General features: G+C 41.6%; 1 protein-coding gene across 7 annotated transcripts in view; it reads right to left on the minus strand.

Annotated features, from left to right (window-relative positions):
• tenm3 (teneurin transmembrane protein 3) overlaps positions 1 to 16,747 on the minus strand; it is a 3,293,451-nt gene that overhangs the window by 78,469 nt on the left and 3,198,235 nt on the right. For all 7 annotated transcript variants that reach the window (XM_059644858.1, XM_048526868.2, XM_048526869.2 and 4 more), the window contains 2 exons: positions 5,482 to 5,698; positions 342 to 461 (listed from right to left, as the gene is read on the minus strand). In XM_059644858.1, coding sequence (XP_059500841.1) covers positions 342 to 461; positions 5,482 to 5,698 — 337 coding nt within the window. The remainder of the gene's footprint in view (positions 1 to 341; positions 462 to 5,481; positions 5,699 to 16,747) is intronic.

Genomic DNA, 16,747 nt, shown 5'->3' on the forward strand with positions numbered 1-16,747 from the left:
CATGGAGGCTACGTGAGGTTTGGGCGGGTGGACATCTTAAAATTCATTCACTCGGTGTGTCAATTATACCAATGAGAAGGTAGCAGTGAGCTGACTCCTTGAACCACTACAATTCTTGGGGTGCAGTTACACATATAGTGCAGTTAGAGTGGGAGCCAAGATGTAACTGATCCGGTTTCTCAGGATGTGGCCGACGAAGTGTACCTGGGCAATGGAATAACTGTCAAGAGGTGTTTAAACAGAAAGCACATTGTGCTAATCTATTCAGGTTTGGTTCCCTCCTGCCACTTCAAGGGTTTGGAACACAAGCTACATTTTATCACTATCAGCAAAGAACTCACATTCCGTCCTGCCGGGTGATGGTGTAGCCATACTGTGGGTAGTGCAGAAAGGACACGTTTACACCAATGAGAGGTGTTCCGTCTGCAGTAAGCACTTGTCCTCTGATAACGGAGCTCAGGCTGCGAGAAGTGTATCACGGCAAAGAAAAAGAGAAAAGGAATTAAGCATCCTTTGATAGAACCATTCCCGCACAGACTTCACTTAGAATCAAATGCTCCAGGAAAAAATAACATCAAAACAAATGTGATCAAATAACTCTGCAAAGACATTCCAAAATAATTCATCTTCATAAAACTCTAATATTATTTCACATATTCTGATTTAACATGAGCATTCCCCTGGCAACTTATCAAGATCAACATGATCCATGTTTTATAGTTTGAATATATACAATTCCATTTCCCCGTGTTCTTTAATTTCATCCACGATATTTCAACGCAGCAGTTAAATATGTAATGAATTGATTTTTGAAAGTTCCAGGAAACTGCAAATGGGGCTGATGAGAGAGATTGGCCAGTCGTTATGAAATCCGAAACAGTAATTCTACAAGCTTCAATTAAATTCAGAGACTAAAATGCATCTGGATAATCTGGACAGCTGGAGGCACTCTGCTTCTGTTGTTCATCAGGAGCCAATGCTCTGCAAAGGCACCTGTTCATTTTGTTCGCACTGAAGTTCCATATCATTACAAATTCATAAAAAGCACATTAAATAATTTGTGGCCCATTACTGTACTTGTTACAGGCCTTTACTACTTTCATTACTCTGCTTCGAAATTTTTAATAGACTTTTTAAAGACATTTGTTTGTGTATAGTTCAGAAGAGGCCCTTTGGCCCATCGAGTCTGCACTGACTACCTACACCAATCCCACTTTCTAGCGCTTGGCCCATAGCCCAGTTATGATATTTCAAATGCTCGCTCACGTACTTTTTAAAAGGCTGTGAGGTTTCCTGCCTCTCCTGGGCAGTGCATTCAAGATTCTCACCACCTTCTGAGAGAAAACATTTTTCCTCTAATTCCTTCTAAACGTCCTGTTCGAAACCTTAAAATCATGCTCCCTCATTATCAATCCCTTCAGTAATCGAAGCTGCTACCTATCCGCCTGTCCATGCCCCTGACAATCTGATACACCTCAGTCTGCTTGGCCTGAAGCAAAAGAGTCTACAGGAGAACTTGTCGGGGGACATTGACAAAGGATATGCTCCCATCAGCAACATGCTGTGGTTGCCAGTTCCTCACACAAGGTACTTGTGCAGCTTGCAAATCTCTGCTTTAGGCACTGTAAACATACATATACTATGCACTTCAATAGATGAATCTTAGGAAGCTTAATACATTTGTTTCTATTCTCCCTCGTTCTTCATGCAACACATTCTATTCTCTGCAATCTGTTTTCAGGTTTCTCTCATTCTAACTAAAGGCTGTGTTCCAGTTATCTTGCATCCTTACTTTTGTTCTCACTGTTCCTCAGTAGGGAAGCGTCTGACCTCTGCACGGCTCCTATCCTTCTGCATGACATTTTAATGCAAGTGAAAAAATAATACCTTCTCTCAAAATGGCACAGTTGTGAATAAGCCCTTGTCATCTCAATCTCCTGCGCTGTAATCATGTGTGTTCAATTTACATGTTTCTCTTGTAGCCAGTGTGCGGCAAGAGAAATACATGGCTCTCTCATCTCTCTCTCTAATTCCAGCTGAGAGAGAACTATATCTAAATGTCTGCTGTCACCGTGAGTTGTCTGGCCTGATCATCACATTCTAACAGCAGGTAACATAACCAGGGTATATGAGTGAAGAATAACTAACTCCATTGGTGCCCACGTGAGATGCACGATCTGCAAATCACACTGAAATATCAACTCTCACAGAACAGAGATGACACGTCATCTTTTACAAATTTGAGATATAAATAAATAATTCATTTTCCCTCAGAGTACCTGAAAGCACACTATAAGATGCCTTAACAAAGCTAACATAATGAAACCTACAGTATACCGAATGGCCTGGACACAGTGGATATTGGGAAGATGCTTCCATTGGTCGGAGAGACTAGGACCCGAGGGCACAGCCTTAGAGTAAAGGGAAGATGTTTCAGAACGGAGATAAAGAGAAACTTCTTCAGCCAGACAGCGTTGAGTCTATGGAATTCACTGGCACAGAAGGCTGTAGAGGTTAGGTCATTAAGTACATTTAAGGCAGAGATAGATATGTTCTTGATTGTCAAAGGTATCAAGGGTTATGGGAAGAATGGGGCTGAGAAACTTATCGACCATGATTGAATGGCGGAGCAAACTCAATGGGCTGAATGGCCTGATTTTCGCTCCTTTGTCTTATGGTCTTAAGGTTTTATGATTTTACAGTGGATCCCAATTTGATTAACTCTAACAATTTTATGTACAGCGCTGTATTTTTCCTGAATGATCTTTCATTCAATCTGCAAAGTTATTTTGAGTCATTTGTAGATCATTCAACTGACTTCAAATGTCACAATGATCTCTACTTACTGTGGAGCATTCCTCCTCTTACATCTTGTGCATTATTTTATCTGAATGCTGCTTTTCCTAACAATCAACTTTCAGCCTTGCAGACTGATGATAGGCACTGAATAGTCTATTTTCTTCGCGGCCGCTTTCAGAATTTCCTCTATTGATATCTGCAGTTTTGTTTTAAACTGATTCCATGTTTGCCTCTATTAGCCAATGATTAACCCCTAAGATAAATCGCTAGTGAATCCGATGGTATCCTTTGTGATCAGCTGACTTGATAGCGTGTGCCCAGTTTGACACAAACTGAGGCAGACGAGAGAACCAGAGTTTGGGATGTATAGTCACCATCAGGCACTTCTTCCGTTTTGGATATTTCGTCAAATTTTGAGTCTAACATTTATCTTGCGGGAAGCTTGCACTCTCCCAGTGGATTCCACTGCAATTGATTACATCTGAATCCAGGCCAATTGGATGCTAACAGCCTGTTCAGTCTTTATGAGTTCACCATCAGCTTTATAACATGTTTGTTTTTCCTTTCTGCCTTCTCTTTGCACAGATTTCTCCTCAGCACAGTCAAATATTTGAAAATAGATCAAATCAATGCTTTTTTTTTCTGTTCACACTTACCTCGGAAACTAAATGTCATTTGTTATTACTAAGAACGTGCATGCAATCAGTGAGGGGCTACAAGCTATTTAAAGATAGCATGTGCGAATACAAGTCCTAACATCAAATAAAATGAATGAAATATTATCTGAATGTTATAGCTACTAATTGCTTATACTCTGAAAAATAATCAAGTGAGTGCTTCTAAATTTGACTTGGGAAACCTAAATTCAAAGCTATACTTGTAACCTCACTTTAGTCGAACATTAAAATCATTTGCTTTAATTTTATTTAAATAATCGTTTTCGTTGCCCTGAAATCATTATTTGCACTGAGCTAACCCCAAACAGACTCATGTCAAAACAGAACAAAATGCTTTGGAAATGATTAAGAAGGAATTCCAGAGTTTTGAAAGCAGGCTTTTCACAGATCTGATCTGTGATAAATTTACCTATGTTTTTGTTGCCACATTTACCTAGCTACTGAACACGACTGCATTGTAAAACAATCCACTGGCTGGGGGAAAGCTTCTGAGATGTCCTGAGAGTGTCCAGTCACTGATATAAGTGCAATTGGTTTTACAGATTACTCTGGTTGTACCTTTGTGAGGTGCATTCTGCTGACAGCATTCTCTCAATGTTTTGGTGCAAGAATAACCAACCTTTTACAGGAGTGGTCAGATCTGAGTGGCACGGTCGCTCAGTGGTTAACAATGCTGCCTCACAGCACCAGGGAATTGGGTTTTATTCCACCCCTTTGGGGAGTTTGCACGTCTGCCCCATATCTGTGTGGGCAATGTCAGGTTACAGGGGTCTGGGTGGGATGCTCTTTGACATGTTGGTGTGAATTTGATGGGCTGAATAGCCTGCTTCCATGCAGTAGAGATTCTATCTATATGACGAAGCCACTGGGTGAGTCACAGACAATTAAAACATTTTGTGTCCAAAGAGAACAAAAGTAAACAGCCTGGCTAATGTAAGAACTTTTACTTCAATGTGATATTACCAAGTCAAAATAAGAACATGAGAAATAGCAGCTCAAGTGGGCTGTGACGTCCCCCAAACTTCTACGACATCAGTCCTTCTTTTCTGAAAGATCCGAATATCCCTTAATTCTCTTAGTATCCCACAAGCTATTCATAATCTTCAATGTATTTGACATCTGCAAATTTGAAGCTGTTACAATTAAAATGTGATTTTTTTCCCCCAAGTACTAAAATCCCAACCCTCCAAGCTAAAATTCAATTTCTCTCACACCCCCTCCACATACATCAAAACTTCACCAATCTCCTACATTGTGCTTCTTTAGAGAACCAATTAGCCTATTCAGCTCATCCTACATGTACTAGCAATTTTAAAGAGCAATTCAATTAGTCTTGCACTGCTGCTCTTCCCCGTAGCCCTGTGATTTAAGTTTATTTCTAGTGATTTACAATTCCTTTCCAAATCTCAGGTCATCTCATAATGTTCTGCAGCAGGTGGAGGGTCCCCATTTAGGATCAGCAACATCATAGAAACAACAATGGGGCAAGCAACATATCTTTCAGTTGGAGCAGCTGATTTATCACCAACTTCAGCCTTCCATTCTAGCTGTCACGTTGTTCTAGCCGTTTCCAGCTTCAGCACCCAGATTTGGAGCATTCTACTTTATTATAGCTGCGGTAACCTCTTGAGCACTCTGAATGTTGTACCATAGTATTTTGCTTGCACAAAGACAGGACATCAACATACTGTCCTGTCTGAAAGACAGTATCTCTTAATTTCTTTTACACTACCCTGTACACTTTTAAAGTGACAGCCGGCATTATAGGTGTTCTGGGTCTGGAATGGGTATTGAATCCACAACCATCTGATTCTCAGACAAGACTGACAGCCTTGATGTGGGAGTCAGGGATGCTTTTACAGCATAAAGAATGGATTCAAATCACACTCGAGGAATAAAACAAATAGTGTGGACAAACACTATTAAGGCACTTCAATAAAATAGACAACATGGCACCTCACGTGACTGGATTTATCAGAGTCCATTTTGGCACTAACAGACTAACCTCCTGTTGAAAGGGTTTTCCCCAGGCAGGACATGACTGCTGTCCGGTCCAATAAGAAACTTGATTCGATCATGGAAAGACCTGGCAGCTTGTTGAGAAGGGGGCTGCTGGCTTTGACCAATGATGTCCAGTGGATCAGGTGAGCCCTGGCAATAGGGCTGGTTCTGGCAGGAGCTGTGCAAGCAGCAGTCTGGATCCATACAGTCAATCAGACCATCTGCAGGATGGAAAAGCAGTCAAGTAAAAAATATGTTCTTGTCATTCTTCAACTACCTCTGAAGAGTGTGAACTGCCGACTTGCTGTCTTAACTGAAATCCAAAAACAGCAGTGCAGGCAGCAACGGCAGTTATATAAATATCCATTTATAGACAGCATGGTAGCATATGCACATTTAACAGTTCACAAGGAATTTTGACTGCTATTTAAACCCACTTTGTTTTAATGCTTTGGTTGAAGGAATAGAAAGGGGATATCACTGCTGACACCGATGTTTGCAAAGTATAACTTGAAGGCTGCCTTTGTAAAAGTCCCAACTGGGGGTTTTGCAAAGGGAGCAGGCTTATCATTAACATTGCTGTGGGATGTAGTCAAATGCACAGCAGAACATGGAGTCCTCCTGAAACATTAATGTGTCTTTTGCTCTCAGTTACTGATCAACGTCGGCTTGATGCATTCCTGCAGCCAGCGGAGGTGGAGGGGTGTAGGGGGTGGGGGCAGTTGTTGGTGGGCAGCATAGACTCCTCCTGTTTTTAATTCTGACACAGAAACAGGCAGTGTGGTTACAAAAGAGGAAGTTACACTTGTATTCACTTCAACTCTTCTGCCAGATTTATCACCAACTTCAGCCTTCCATTCTCGTTGTTCTGCCCGTTTCCTGCTTCAGTTCCCAGATTTGGAGCATTTCATTTTACCTTCAATTTGAGGAGTGAATTATTCAGCTCAAGAGAGGTACATGTTATCTTTCCATTTTCCTCCAAAAACATTCAAGGGTCTTTGTACATCATGAAAAAAATCATTGACTGTAGTGTGTGCAATTACAATGCACTGCCAATAAAATGTCCTAATCTAGTTGATTGCAACCATTTAAGTAACTTTGATACAGTGTTTGAAGAGCTGTGGTGCTTCAAGATCGAGTGCTTTGTGATGTTGCAATTGGAAGCTGATATTTGCTTTCTTTGCCCAGATCCAGAATTACTAACATCCATATGTCTTTTTCCCAGGATATGTATATGTGTGTCACTGTGGAGGATTTTTTGCTTGCCTGGGAAATAACAATAGGTGAAGGAAGGAAAAATGGAAAAAAAAATACTGTCAAGATGACCACAGGTCTCCTCTGTAATGACTTGGAGCTGCAGTGGAAAATTTTATCCCTCCCCTAGTAGTTCCCGATCAATTCACTCTTTCATTACTGAAGGTAACTATTGGGGCCATGTTCCTCGAAGCACATCCTCAAGTGCAAATTCAGAAACATAGCCCCTGATTGACTTCAGGGAGTATTCTGCAAAGTAAATCTTCAATATCATCTTTAATATTGTTGTGGTTATTAAGAAAATGCCTCTCCTTATTGCATCTACTCTTTCTTCCCAAAGGGAGAAAATGTGAAGTGCTTTTATATGGCTGCAATTGCAGGACAGAAAGTGTTAACAATCTTTCACAGCATTACTGCTGCACAGTCCTTTCCCTCAGGAAATATAGAAAAGAAGGAGAGAATTACGCATACTCAAATTTAGTCATTCATCTTTGTTAGTTTATGTAAAGCAAATGTACATCTGGCACGTAGTCTGCAGGTCATAAAACAGCAAGAGATTGACACCCACAGAACTAATCAGCTGGAAATGCATTTTTACAAGTTCCTGCAAAAACATCAATCAGAAAAAAGAATCTCATTTTCAGCAGCTGGAAGGTTCCTGAAGTGCTTGGTTATTTTTCAATGGAGGTTATCAACTACGTGCCTGAGTGAGTGACGGATGACTGTGGAATTCTTTTCTCATGACTTGAGAAGTTATTCTTCATTATTTGATGCATACAGCCCTCATACCACCACCATTATTTACTGTCACTTACTTGATTACACCACTGTTTATTGTGAGGAGTGGCCTCTACTGCATAACACGGCAATGGAAGACTTAGGATCTCCTGCTTATTGAAGAAATGTAGCATTTATTGGATCTGTTTTGATGATTGGGGTTGCTCCTGGCTCACTGCCCACAAGCAAATAAAAAACATCCCCTGCTCTGAAGCATGTCACCCTATGAGATGTACAACACACATTGCATACTGTGTCACTCAGGACCCCACAAATGGTATTATTTTGCAACATTTTTTGCTGCGCACTCATGGGATTTGAGGGTTGCTGGCAAGGCCACCTTCATTATTACCCATCCTTAACTGCCCTTGAGAAGATGGTGCTGAATGCCTTCTTCAATCACTGCAGTTCATGTGGTGCTGGTACACTCACAATGCAGTTAGGACGAGGGTTCCAGGCTATTTGATCCAGTGATAATGAAGGGAATACTATCTACTCCAAATCAGGATGAGGGGAGGCACAGAAGGCAATACGCACATAGTGCTATTTCCAAACGAAAAAATAGAAGTTGCTAGAAATCTCAGCAGGTCTTGCAGTATCTATTGAGAATAATCAGAGTTAATGGTTCGGTTTCAGTGGCCCTTTTTCAGAACTGTTCTGATTCCTCTCCACAGATGTTGCGGGATCTGCAGAAATTTTCCAGCAATTTCTGTTTTTGTTTCAGATATCCACCAACAGCTTTTCTCCTGAATTTTTTTTATCTAGTGGGATTTACAAAGACTGCTGCTTTTATCCTTCTTGATGGTCCAGGTTGTGTGTTTTGCAAATACTTTTGTCATGCAGATGGTACACAATGCTCCCACTGTGCACTGGTGATGATGGGAGTGAATGTTTAAGGTAGGGTAAGGTGCCAATCAAGTAGGCTGCTTGTTACTGGAACTACATTCCTCCTGCCAATTGTAGAGTGTTTGATCACACAGGCTAATTGTTTTTCCAAAGATGCCTCTTGAGATTCCTTGATTTTTGGAGGCAATGTTTTGGTGTTCAGGGCATTTCTTTTTAGTCATTCTCACTCCTTCATTGGGTGATGTAGTAAAAGAGTAACCTTACTTTCTGTACTTGTATGGAAATGTGGGGATTTGGAATCATCCAAAAGCAGAATTAGAAGAATTCATCAGTATTGCTAATAATCATCACCCTTCAGTAAATGTAAAGCCACAACATACAATGAAAGCATTAATTTCCTAGACACCACAGTAGAAGACAACATGCATTAGTTAGCAACATTAAAAAAAACTGACACAGTTTTATTCACAAAATGTTTTCACTCTCAACAAGCTTCCCACTGATTGATGCAGTTACCACTAATGGTTGAGTGTTGGTCTCTAACACACCATTGTACCGCTGACAATTAAGGAGGCTGGTTAGCTCAGTTGGGTGAACAATTAGTTTGTAATGCAGAATGATGACAACGGCATGGGCTTGATTCCCACGCCAGCTGAAGGACTCTCCCTCTCCTCTTACCTGGGGTATGGTGACCTTCAGGTTAAGCCCATAGCAGTCATCTCTCTCTAATAGTCTGGCAGGACTAATTTACACCATGTAAGATAGTTTGAGATGTGATGACACATAATTGCAGATCTTTATGAAATAAAACCATCTCTATTAAATTATGCTATTGACATTAGAGTGACATACAGTACGTTTTCCCTGCACAGCAGTCCTGAACTCCCTCAGTTTTAATCTCAAGACTTCACATTAATTTGTAAAGAGTTCATAACTAGAGCTTTCCTGTTCTCAGTTTGGCAAGTATCCTTGCTGAGAAGTTAATAACTGTTACTACTCCCCTTTCCAGTGCCTCCCTCAGTTTCCAGCCCCACTGTTCAACTTGCAACCCTTGTGTAAATCCTCCCCAGTTTCTTCCCACAGCTCTTCTCTCTCTCTCTCCATTTTTAATGTCTCATTTAGCCTCCAGGCCAACTATCGTTCTCTCCAGTTGTGTTCCCAGGCCCTGGCCTCGCTCCCAAAGGTCAATGCCTTGCTTCCCAGCTTCAGCCCCTGGGCCTTGCTTCCTGCTCCCAGGCCCACTACCTGAGGCTTTGCTGACTGCTGCCACTCACATTGCTGCTTCAAACACAGGCTGCTTCCTTCCCACTTTGCCTGCTGACAGTGAGCTTAGCAGCAGCAATCATGGAAAAGAACTGGTCTGACATTGGCAGAGCAGTTCTTCATCCTTTCATTCCATTTCAAACACAGGGACAACTTTTCTCAAATCATTACCTCTGTGAGTGGACTTTCCTGGGTGATTAGGGATTTTGAAGGTGGATCTGTCCACGCCGCCTGTCCATTTTGAGTGTTGCATCACGCAGTGCAGTCATGTCTGGACATGATTTGGGAAGTCAGGACGGGAGTTCATCTTGAGTGGTATGAATATTACCTGGTACATATTACATCAGAGTGAATGTTATCCAGCTCTTGCCACATGCAAACGTGGGTCACATTATCTAAGGAATTGGAAGTACCATTCAGCATTGTTCACCGATGACTGCACATCCCATTTTGACCTTGTAATGGAAGGGAGATCATTGTTGAACCCTGATGTTGTCTCTGACATGTCCTCCTGCATGCTTCAGTTAATCAAGATTTGTCTTTTGATTTGATATTAATGGTAGAGTGAGGCATATAAGAACATAAGAGCTTGGAGCAGGAGTAGGCTGTTCAGCCCTTCGAGTCTGCTTCGCCATTCAATAAGATCATGGCTGATCTTTTCATGGACTCAGATCCACTTACCGCGCTCTCACCATATCCCTTAATTCCTTTATTGTTCAAAAAATATCTACCTTAGCTTTAAAAATGTTTACTGAAGTAACATCAACTACTTCACTGGGCAAGGAATTCCATAGATTAACAACCCTCTGGGTGAAGAAGTTCCTTCTCAATTCAGTCCTAAATCTGGTCCTTCTAATCTTGAGGCTATGCCCTCTTGTCCTAGCTTCACCTGCCAGTGGGAACATCCTCGCTATTTCTACCTTATCTATTCCCTTCATAATTTTATATGTTTCTATAAGATTCCCCCTCAATCTTCTGATTACCAATGAATATAATCCCAATCTACTCAGTCTCTTCTCATAAGCCAACCCCCTCAACTCTGGAATCAACCTAATGAACCGCCTCTGCGCCATCTCCAGTGCCAGTACATCCTTCCACAAGTAATGGGACAAAAACTGCACACAGTACTCCAGGTGTGACCTCAAAAGCACCTTGTACAGCTGCAAACTAACCTCTCTGCTTTTAAACTCAATCCCTTTAGCAATGAAGGACAAAATTCCATTTGCCTTCCTAATTACTTGTTGTACCTGCAGACCAACCTTCTGTGATTCATGGACAAGGACACCCAGGTCCATTTGGATAGCAGCATGCTGCAACATTTTATCATTCAAGTAATAATCCCTTTTACTATTAGTCCTACCAAAATGTATGACTTCACATTTATTTACATTGTATTCCATCTGCCAGACCTTTGCCCACTCACTCAATGTATCTATGTTCCTCCGCAAAGTTTTACGGTCCTCTGCACACTTTGCTCTGCCACTCATCTTAGTGTCATCTGCAAACTTTGACACCCTGCAAGTGGTCCCCAACTCCAAATCATCTATATAAATTGTACATAATTGCGGTCCCAACACCGATCCCTGAGGCACACGACTAGTCACTGATTGCCAGCCAGAATAGCACTCACTTACCCCCACTCTTTGCTTCCTGTTAGTCAACCCAACATCTATCCATGCTAATACTTCACCCCAATGCCATGCATCCTTATCTTATGCAGCAGCCTCTTGTGCGGCACCTTGTCGAAGGCCTTTTGGAAATCTAGGTACACCATATCCACAGGGTCCCCATTGTCTACCTTGCTCGTAATGTCTTCATAGAATTCCAAAAGATTTGTCAAGCATGACCTGCCCTTCATGAATTCATGCTGTGTTTGCCTAACAGGATAATTTCTATCGGGATGCCTTGCTATTTCTTCCTTGATTACAGACTCAAGCATCTTCCCCACTACAGAGGTTAAGCTAACTGATCTATAATTCTCCATCTTTTGTCTACCTCCCTTTTTAAACAGTGGTGTCACATTTGCCGTTTTCCAATCTACTGGGACTATCTAAGAGTCCACCGAATTTTGGAAAATTACCGCCAGTGCACCTGCTATTTCTCCCGCCATCTCTTTCAGCACCCTGGGATGCATTCCATCACAGTCAGGAGACTTATCAATCCTTAGCTCCATTAGCTTGCCCAACACTACCTCTTTCATAATAATGATTGTTTCCAGGTCCTCACCTACCTTCGTCTCTTTGTCAATTACTGGCATCTTATTAGTGTCCTCCACGGTGAAGACTGATACAAACTACCTGTTCAATGCCTCAGCCATTTCATCGTATCTCATAACTAAATTCCCCTTCTCATCCCGTTTACTTTAGCCACTGTTTTTCATTTTATATATTTATAGAAACTTTTGCTATCTGTCTTTATATTCTGTGCTAGTTTTTCTCTTTATAGCTCTTTTTGTGGCTTTCTGTTGACCTTTAAAGTTTTCCCAATCATCTAGTTTCATGCTGTTTTTGGCCACTTTGTATGCCTTCTCTTTCAATTTGATAGACTCCCTTATTTTCTTAGATGCCCATGGCAGATTACCCCTTTTCTTACAGTGCTTCTTTTTCATTGGAATATACTTCTGCTGAGCACTTTGAAAAACTGCTTTGAAAGTCCTCTGCTGCTCATCAATTGTCTCTCCATAAAATCTTTGTTTACAGTCTACTTTAGCCAAGCCATGAGATTACAATTTGTGGTTGAATACAATAATGCTGCTTTTGATGGTTTACAATCGCTCATAGGTGCCCAATGTTAAGTTGCTAGATTATTGAAAATCTATTTGGTTCAGCCCAGTTGTAGCACCGCACATCACTATGGAAGGAATCTTCATTACAGGGTTTGGATTTCACATCCACAAGGATTGTTAGGTGGTCACTCTGAACGTGACACAGATGGGGAGACATATCTCCCGACAGGTCTGTCACTGAGGAAAAGACCAAGTTGTTTTTATTCCCCTCTTGTTGATTCTCTTCCCACCCGTTACAGATATAGTCTAGCACCAATGTCTTTCAGAATGAGACCAGTTCAGTCAGTAATGGCACCACTGAGCCAGCCATAATGATGAGCATTGAAGTGATCCAACCAGAGTGCATTCAATACCCTTGCAAAATTCAATGCTTAATGCAGTTGGCATCAAACATGGAGGAGTACTGAAGGGCTATCAGTCAAAATTGGCAGGTGGTTTCTTTGGTTGCTCTGATGCCAAGTGACTTCATGCAGCCCAGAGTCAAAGTGTCACTCAATCCTGACTTCTCTGCCATTATTTTTGCTCGATCTAGCCTGTTGGCGGATGAGGGTATCCCCAGGAATGGTGGTGGAGCTACAGGATATGGTTTGGGGCAGAATTTGCCTTTGTTGTTTGCAGTGTCAAGGTTGTCAGTGCCTGATGGTTCACCTGGTTTCATCCGTATTCAACATGTTCTGTAGCAGCTTTGTAGAACTGAGTGGCTTGATAGGGCAGTGTGATTAAGAGTTAACCATGTTGCTCAGACTCAGCACTTGGACCACAACAGGTAAGGGTGGCAGATTTCTGTCTCTGAATGGAGCTAAGTGAATTTTTATGACCATTCTGTGATCATTATGAACAAGAGTAAGATTTCATTCCAAATGTATTGCTTCATTGAATTTTAAAACCTACTAGCTGTCAAGGCTGGACATCCACTTGTATCTCTGGATCATTAGTATACCAAGAACCAAAGGCTTTTGGACCTCAGCAGAGATGCCCACATCATAGACAACATTACATGGCAGTAATATGTATAAAACCCACGGATTTCAATAACAGGTTGAAGTAAAATTCATTTTCAAGCAGGGTTTCACATTCCTGGCATCAGTTTCATTGGCCAGACTGGTCAGAGATTGCTGCTAAGTAATGAAGTGTCTGCTGAGAGTGAAGCCCTGCTCCTAGTGATGTAGTAGTCAAGCTGCAGTGGATAAATGGGGACAGAATGCAGCTCTGAACTCCATGAATGTCATCCAGTCGGGGCGTGAGCCAAGACAGCTGCTTGGGAACTGCTTGTAATGCCAGGGCCTGTAGAAGGGTCACTGGAACTGAAATGTTAAGTGTTTCTCCCCACAGATGCTACCAGAGCTTCTCCAGCAATTTTTGTTTTTGCTTCAGATTTCCAGCGTCCTCACATCTTTGTTTTATATGACTGGAATAAAACTTGACTTGTGGTAGTATGCAGGATCTTTGCAGAGCCCAAGAACAGAAGCTTTTTACTCTCAGCTCCACACTAAAATCAAATGTCAATTTTTAAAATCTTTTAAGATTTGGACATTTCCTGTTGCCCAGAACACACGTGGTGGTCTTGTGCTACAGTGGATAATGTTCTGCCTCTGACCTTTCAGTTGGAAGTGCTCATGGGTTTGGAAGGTATTGTCTGAGGATCGTTGGTGGATTTTTGCAGACCATCTTGTAGATAGCACATGCTGCTGCTACTAAGTGTTGGTGGTGCTTGTGGATTTGGTGCGTATTAAGTGGGTTGGAGTTCCCTTCCAGAACTTGAAGGCCAAACAAGCTGTATTCAAATGTGGCCAATATTTATTCTTTTCGACCGAGCAGGTGATTATCAATTTATAACTCATTTCCAATGCAGCCCCGTCGGCAGTAGGAACGGGAGAATCTCCCGGTCATTTATGCTATCTGGAAAGTTGTGTCTCACAAACAACAGCTTCTGTCAACAAGCCAGGAGCCTATTCCAGGGTTAAGGTGCCATAGTCCTAGTCGATCATAGAGTTGCTCTCTCATTAGAGAGTTTTAGTCATTCAACCTGAAGTTCAGCACAGCTCAGGTGAAGGCAGAGAATCATAGAACTCCTACAATATGGAAGCAGGTCATTCGGCCCATTGTGTCCACACATACCCTCTGAAGAGCACCCCAACCAGACCCATTCTCTATTCTATCTCTATAGTCCTGCATTTCCCATGGCTAATCTATTCAATTGCATGTCCCTGGATACTATGAGCAAGTTAGCATGGCCAATCCACCTACCCTGCACATCTTTGAAGTGTGGGAGGAAACCAGAGCACACAGAGGAAACCCACACGGATACGGGGAGAAAGTGCAAACTCCACACAGACAGTCGCCCGAGGGTGGAATTGAACCCAGGCCCCTGGCTCTGAGAGGCAAAGTAGAATGTTTATGTTAATCTCAGCTGATACGGGATTTGAAGCAGTGTTGTTGGTGTCACTCTGCATTGTTCCAAGAAAGACAAGCCATGAAAACAGGCATAAGCATGCACTTTGTCCACGTCTAGGCGCAAGAAAGAACCCGGTAATGCAGTGCTTTAGTTTTATAGGTATACAAAATATTGATTCATTTGGGAAGCAACAATGAGACTGTTGAAGAGAGATTCCCTGTCTCATTGATTCAGGAGGTCACAGTGTCAAATACACATGGAAAGTAAGTGAATGATTATATGAAAGAAAGTTATCTCTGCATATGAACAGCTTCCACTGAGGATCTGTCTGTTTTGGTATAATTGAAAGAAACATGATAACATTGTCACTAGCCTGGAAGTACTTTGATGATGTAGACATTGTTGAATTGCACTGAAAAAATTTCATGAGGAGAAAGAATTGTCTTTCAAGACCTATACAATCTCATTTAATACGTTTGAGGAGAAGTCATCAATTTAGTGTTGGAAGCGTTTCAGTGAATTTGAATACAACAAAATCCCACACAAAGGATTGAAATCCACCAGCAGGTAATTTGTTTCAGTGGCAGTGATTGAGGGAGACATATTGGCCAGATCGCTGGGGTGGATCTGCAACTCTTCAAAATAGTTGGCAGAGAAGCCTCATGTAGCCAGTTGAATGAAACTCCATGTAACATATCATTGAAACTTCGGGGTGTAGTACCCCAGAGTTTCGTCTCAGGTCTCTGGAATGGTGGTTAAACTTTCCATCTTTTAACTGAGAAGCAATACTGCTGTCACTGCGCCACAGTAAACAACAAGATGTCAGAAATAATAAGAGGCCAACACAAATCTAATGCATGAAGAGTGGATATTGCAACCTTGAAATGCTCTGGCATATTCTAAAGAGACTAAAAATAAGAGATAACTGTTGAATGTCATTGGCAAGCCCAGAAGTGGTTGAGAAGCTGAGCTGAGTTAGAATTGACTGGAGGGGGAAAATGCATCTGCTGTCACTCTGCTGTCATATTGTAGGACAACTGACATGATGTTACTTGACTCACACTGGGTTAGGATGCATTTTTACTGAATATTGTATTTGTGTACTATTTAAATATAAATAGTTCCTTAATTTCGCAAGTTTTCCTTTGGTTTTCCCTCCATGGCCCTTTTCTCCTCATTACAAGGAGGTTGATTCCATTGAGGGGCACCGAATTGGGAGTCCCATTCACTATCCAGCACTTTGTTAACTTCGCCACGATTCATATCCAGGTCTTGACAGTGATCTTCAACAGTGAGTGATGGCAGGTTATTTGTCTGTGAGATGCATTGGAGAAAAACTTAGCCGTGTCCTTCCCCAAATTTCACACATTTCCTGCAGAGGTCATTCAGTAATGATTATAAGATGGCAAAGACTGTTTTCTGCTTTGAAAGCAAGAGATGACAAAACACCTTGCTTGCCTGCAGACTGTGAAAAGTACGAACATCCCTCTTCTATGACATTTAGGTGCTCATTGTAGCAACCCATTAATTCATCAGCAGAGCTTTTAGCTTTCAATTAAAATATTTGGATTGAGAAGCTAACAGCAAAACATATAATATTTGTGAAAGAAACGAAATCCTCTTCAATTTTTTTTCAAGTAAAAACTGAAAATTCTAGAAACAGCGTGTCAGGACAGCAAGTGTTGAGGGAAAATCATTTTAGCGTGTAGCTTCCCAAAGCAGGGGTCAGGACCCCACAGTGAGCCAAAATTTTAGGTCATGTGATCTGAGGCAATGATAGCTGCCACTGAGTTTAGACCAAGTGATGTTAGTCTCGATTCCACATTGAGAGACGCTTGTTCTCAGTTCCTACCGAACGGCTGCAAGAGTCTCATAGTCCGCAACTTAACATCCCATTGAAAATATGAAGTCTCAGAGTGTAGATTTTAGGCTCGGGTCTGTGGAGTGGGG

Source organism: Stegostoma tigrinum, chromosome 3 (genome assembly GCF_030684315.1).
Source record: "Stegostoma tigrinum isolate sSteTig4 chromosome 3, sSteTig4.hap1, whole genome shotgun sequence".
Taxonomy (NCBI): Eukaryota; Metazoa; Chordata; class Chondrichthyes; order Orectolobiformes; family Stegostomatidae; genus Stegostoma; species Stegostoma tigrinum.